The 6,390-nt window shown below is 38.6% G+C and overlaps 1 protein-coding gene across 1 annotated transcript in view; it reads left to right on the forward strand.

The window, feature by feature from the left end:
* The window catches only part of NUP58 (nucleoporin 58kDa), a 52,969-nt gene that overhangs the window by 33,268 nt on the left and 13,311 nt on the right, over window positions 1–6,390 (forward strand). Inside the window, 2 exon segments of the mRNA XM_006753688.2 lie at window positions 3,242–3,324; window positions 4,760–4,795. Of these exon segments, the coding sequence (XP_006753751.1) occupies window positions 3,242–3,324; window positions 4,760–4,795 (119 nt within the window).

Here is a 6,390-nt window from a genome sequence, read left to right on the forward strand (position 1 = left end):
GGTTTCCTCCGTCACTGAAGCAAGCAAGCCTCATGTTAGTTTCAAGCTGCCTGGCTGTTGGCCACCATCTTGGCTGGCAGTTAATTTGCATATCTCGCTGATTAGCCAATGGGAAGGGTAGCGGTCGTACGCCAATTACCATGTTTCTCTTTTATTAGATAGGATAGATAGGTTCAAATATAATTGATATAACATTTATTTCAGATATACAGTCTAGTGATTTAATATTTTTATATATTGCAAAATCATCACCACTATAAGTCTAGTCAACATGTATCATCACAAATAGTTAAAAATGGTTTTTTTTACTTGGTGATGAGAACTTTCAAGATCTACTCTCTCAGCAACTTTCAGAGAGATGGTATACTATTATTACCTGTAGTCACTGTGCTGTATAGTACATTTCCAGGACTTATAACTGGAAGTTTGTACCAGTTTATGTGTCTTCAAGTCAACTATTGGGAAGTACTTTGTGATGTTTTTAATAAAAATGTGTTTCTAAAATAGCTATTCTAACCTATGATATTAAAGGAGATTCAAAAGCTTTATTGTTTACTTTCAAATTTCCTGCTCACAAATTCCTTGGCTAAATATGAAAAGTATTTCCCACGTTTCCTTCCCACTTACTCTTTTTTTATGTATCTTCATATATTTATTTTCTAAAGGAAAAACGTTAGTTATGCTTTTAGATTGGACATTGTTTAGACTCTGATTAAACATTACATGAAATTGTGGATTTCATATGGGAAATATGAAATTACATGGGAAGGGTCATTAATAAAGTAATAGAAGAGGCAAACTTAAATGAATGCTATAATGGGGTTCTTCTACTGTTTACACTGGGTGATTCCATTTACAAATATTGGTGGAATACATGTTACATACCATACTTGTTAATATAATGTCTTTTAGAGATAAAAAGACAACTCCAGAGGTTCTAAAAGTCTAATGGGATGAATGAAATAAGAAAAGATTGGGTAGAGTATACAGGTAGCAAAATGAAGATATGAGTCAAATAAAATTTTCTTAAGGAAAAAAATCATCCAAATTGAGTTTAGAAAATTTTATAGGAGCTATCAAAAAAATGTGATCTAAGATTGTTCTTATTTCTCATATACAGGAATTAGTGATCTACCTGCAGTCTAGTGAATTACCAATTAAAAAAAAATGTCTGACTCCATTAGTGAAGTAGTTATTGATCTTATTTAAACCAAAACTTTTTCTTCAGAGGAAGCTTTTCTGGGAAATATAAGGAATCCTGAGGTGAGGAGCAGTGTTGTGATTATGTAGACCCGAACCTTACAGAAGCAAAATCTTATATACATCATTTTGGGAGGGTATATAACTCAAGAGTTTAAGTAAGTAAGGTGGTTAAAATTTTGGGGGGATAGGGCAAGTGCCAAGTGGTTTGTTGAAGGCATTGCTGAGGCCGCCATGCATTCAGTGAACATTTTTAAGTATCTGTTATACACAGCATTTCAACAGGCATTTGGGGTCAAAACAATATTTTAGGGAGAGTGAGTTAATTCTGTCAGGTAGTATGTTTCAGTACAAGGTCTGATGAGGCACAAAGGGCTTAAGTGGGTACTTACATCATCTGTTCAGAGTAGGATACCTTTGTGTTGGTTCTTTAAACAAACTTAGGTGTTCCTCAGGCTGGCAGGAAGGAAGGCTAACAAGCATTGGTATGGGGGCATAAAATAGGCATATTTGAGGATCTGTAAGCAGTTTACTAGTAGGAGCACTGAGTATGAGTCTGGGCCTGGCAAGAGTCAGTGCTTAGAGAAGTAGGCAGGGGTCAGAGTTTGAGTAGTCTAGACCAGGGGTCCTCAAACTTTTCAAACAGGGGGCCAACTCACTGTCCCTCAGACCATTGGAGGGCCAGACTATAGTTTAAAAAAAAACTATGAACAAATTCCTATGCACACTGCACAGATCTTATTTTGAAGTAAAAAAAAAACAAAACTTCAAAAAAAAAGGCTCTCCTAACTTCAAAAAAAAAGGCCCTACTAACTGCAAAATAAAAAAAAAATAGACTTCCTAACTTCAAAATAAAATAAATCCTAACTTGTTCTTACCTCGGTCCTCAGGCAGCAGCAGGCTCTGCACAGGCAGGCTTGTGACTCGTCCGATCACACCCGAGAGTGAGAGGAGGAGGAGTCGAAAGACAGAGAAGGAGGGGAGTCGGGGACTGTGGCGCACGTTCCACACATGCGCACTGCAGGCCCGGGACGAGTCGGCTGCTAAGCAACCAGCAGCGGCAAAAACACCTGGCGGGCGGGATAAATGTTTTTGGTGGGCCGCATGTGGCCCTCGGGCCATAGTTTGAGGACCCCTGGTCTAGAACTCTTCAGGGCATTTGTACCAAGTCAGATAGGATGGAAGAATGAAAATGAGGTGGGAAGAACAGAGACTTAACAGTTTGGCAATAAAATGAGGGCAAGAGGTTGCTACAGGGAATATAAAGATTAAGGTAATATCCTTTAAAAAAAAAAAGTAAGGGAAACAAGTAGAAGTTGAAAAGTCAGTGAAGTGATAAGAATGTGAGATGTAAGGGGTTAAAACAGAATATTAGCCTTGAATAACAACTAGAAAATAGAAATGGCATTGAGGACCAGCAAAAGGCAATTTAAGAATGGTTGAGTGTCTATGTAAACTTTAAAAAAATTGGGCTGCCCTAGGTTCAGTTCTCAGGTCTTCCAGCTACATGGCCTTGGGCAAATTACTTAATGTCTCTAACTCCATTTTTACATCTGTAAATAGGGTAATATCTAAATTGTAGGGTTATTGAAGATTAACCATGATAAGTAAAGCCTTCAACATAGTACCTGATACATAGTAAGTACCCAGAATATTAACTGCTGCCATCATCAGCCTCAACATTATTACTGCTACCTTGCTTTTTTTACAGTAGTGTTTTCTACATTTATATTAAAGATTTTTAAATAGTAGCATAGTCTGTTGCTGTGGATGAATTAACTTCATGACTCCTATAGAAATTTATTGTTTTTAAAGTAGATCAGCAGCTCATTATAAACATCATAAAGTTTGTTAAAAGTATAGTTTGTATTCTTTGGAAAGAGGTTTTAACAACTTGTAAATGGGTTACATCCATACTATGTTCTCACAGCATGAACTTCCAGGAATTACATTGTTTGAAGTTTCAAATCAGAGAGAGCTGGTATTTTTAGCCTAACTTTTAACTGGCCCTTTGTTTTCTTTTAAACCTCTGGTATATTAGGAGTTAAAGAATGCTGAAATAGCTTTAAGAACCCAGAAAACACCACCTGGACTCCAACATGAAAATGCAGCTCCTGCTGAGTAAGTTAATGGAATTTTTAAAACAAATGTTTCTTTAAACTTTAAAAACGCAGACCAATATAAACAGTATACAGGCTAAGAATTTTTAGTTTACTTTGTAGCAAGCCTGAGTTAATAGGCGCTTTACATGGGTTTTTCCATTTAATTCTCATGTTAACCCTATGAGGGTAGTTTATTATCCTCATTTTATTGAAGGGTAAGTGAAAGTTATTTGCATAGTTTTTATTTACATAGGTAATAAATCTTTAGAAAGAAAAACTAGAAAATGTAGATAAGTAAAGTTAAAATTGAAAAAAATCCACCTGGCCCAGCCGGGGTGACTCAGTGGTTGAGTGTCGACGTATGAACCAGGAGGTCACAGGTTTGATTCCAAGTCAGGGCCCATGCCCAGGTTGCAAGCCCGATCCCCAGTAGGGGATGTGCAGGAGGCAGCCAATTAATGATTCTCATCATTGATGTTTCTATTTCCCCCTTTCCCTTTCTTCCCTTCTCCTCTTCTCCCCTTCCCTCTTCCCCTCCCTCACTCCCTTCCTCTCCCCATCCTCCTCTCCCTTCCTCTCTGAAATCAATAAAAAATATATATCTTTAAAAAAAATCCACCTGTAATTTCTTCACTCAACTTTTGTATATTCATGTAGTAACCATACATGTGGTAAATATAATGTTTCCTTTTTATATCCTTTCGTGTTGTTGAGATAATACTAGCTAATAGTTTTCAAATGCTTGCCATATGCCAAGCAGCGTGCGTAGCACTTTACATGCTTTACCTCATTTCCCACAAAACCTCTACAGCTGGTATTATTCCCATCTTAGGCCTGAGGCACAAAGGGATGAAGTCCTGTGCTTGTAAGTGGTAGAGGTCTGTTTGGCTCCTGGTCTCTTTCTTTTTTTTACAATTTTTTATTATGATATGTTTTAAAACTTAAAAGTTTCAAGAGTGAGACAAAAAAATTCCCATATATCTTCCTCCTAGATTCCCTACATCTTAACATTTTTATTACTTTTGTTCCTTTCTAAGTATATATACATTTTTCCTTCTTAACCGCTTGAATTATTTGCAGACATGATGCTTTTGTGCTTAAGTACTTTAGTGTGTATTTCTTAAACATAAGGATATTATGATCAAAATCAGGAAATTAAGAATGGCAATGATATTTCTGTTGTCTTATTTAGATTAGCATGAGATGTGCTTCCTCGATGCACTTCCTCTAGTATTTTATTGTCTTTTTATTCTGCCATCAGAGCTAATTTTGAAATGGGTTGAATTCTATCATTTTGCACTGCAAAAAGCTTTCACAGTTCTCAATTTTATATAGAATAATGTTCAGACTGCTTTGCATGCTATTCATGGTCCCTTTCTATCTTTTCAGCATTCTCTGGTTAAATTTATCAGGACAGTAGTATAATTGCATACTTTTTCTATTCTACACTATGGTGTTTTCAGATTATAGATACAGGAACTGTAAGTATCTATGTATATAAAAACCTAAGCGACCATTACGACTGGAACGACTGGGCACTATGATGCACACTGACCATCAGGGGTCAGACACCTAACACAGGAGCTACCCCTGGTGGTCAGTGCGTTCCCACAGCCAACCTCCCATGGCTGGCCAACCTCCTGTGGTTCCTCTCCCTGGTCAGCAGGCTTTATCGCCCAATCAGTGCAGGGCCCTGGGCTGGGACAGGGAACTAGGGGTGGGTGGCAGCAACATGGTCCCTTTCCCATGGGGGCTGAGGGCTGGCTCTCTCCTTGAGCTGGCAGCCAACCTCCCACTTCCTGTCCCTGCCCACAGCTGGCAGGCCCAACTGGCCCACCACCTGCCCACTGCAATGGCAGTGCAGCAGCGAGGGAAGAAGGAGGCGGGGAGGCGGGGAACCGTGCTGTGGCAGCATCAGCGTCCCTTCCTTCCACTCCAGCCCCAGGGACCATTGCCGCCTCTCCTGGCCCTGCTAGAGCCTTCGGGCCCCGATTGGCCCAGCTCTGATCGCCAGCCAAGCCTAGGGACCCCACCCGTGCATGAATTTCGTGCACCAGGCCTCTAGTGTGTTTATAAACTCTGATGAACAATTAAACTTTTTAAAAACTTATTTTAGACTAATTTTAGAATTAGCAAAATACGTGCAAAAATGGTAATAAGAACTTTGTTTTTTCCCTTACTCTGGTCCTCTTAATGTTAACATATTGCATAATTATAGTCTACACTAATAAAAGAGAAACATGCAAATTGGTATCACTTTTGCTACGCCCACTAGGTAATCATATGAGTATGCAAATTAACTCAACAAAGATGGCAGATAATTTGCATACTCAGGGGAGCGGAGCAAAGTCTGAAGACAAGTTAGAAGGAAGCCAAGCGCTGCAGAAGAGAGTGAAGCTGCGGAGTCGGGAGGGAAGCAAGCGGGGCAGAGGGGGCGGGAGGGAAACAAGCAGGGCAGCTGAGGCGGGAGCAAAGCCTGCCCCTGCAGGTTTCGCTCCCTTCTTTGCTTCACTCCGGCCACAGGAAGCCCCATTCTTGCAGGAATCTTCTTGCAACGGGCCTCTAGTGTAATTATAAGAACATAAAAATAACACCGGCACAAATAATTTAACCAAACTACAGAATTTACTTGAATTTTACAGATTTTTTTCACTAATGTGCTTTTTTGTTCCAGGAACCTATTTTCCACTAATGTACTTTTTCTACTCTAGGATTCTATTCAGATTGCACTTAGTTGTTATTGTTACTTAATCTCTTCCAATCTGTAATAGTTACTCAGTCTTTCCTCGTCTTTGATGACCTTGATACTTTTGGAGACTATTCAATTGCTTTTTAGATTATCCCTTAATTGAGGGTTTTTTTTTAATGGTTCGAGTAAAAGGATATACATCTATTTTTGATAGCTTATGAGTTTGGATTTTTGTTTCAATAATTTTTGCACCACTTAAAGATACAGTATGTCTCAGACTAACTCAAAGGGCCCTACATCAATGGGCACATGTATTTATTTATTTGGTATCTTGAATATAAAGAAAATAATGTTTTTAAAACTTTTATCTGATTTTATGTTTTTATACAGTTACTTCAG

This window comes from Myotis davidii, unplaced genomic scaffold, assembly GCF_000327345.1.
Source record: "Myotis davidii unplaced genomic scaffold, ASM32734v1 scaffold1031, whole genome shotgun sequence".
Taxonomy (NCBI): Eukaryota; Metazoa; Chordata; class Mammalia; order Chiroptera; family Vespertilionidae; genus Myotis; species Myotis davidii.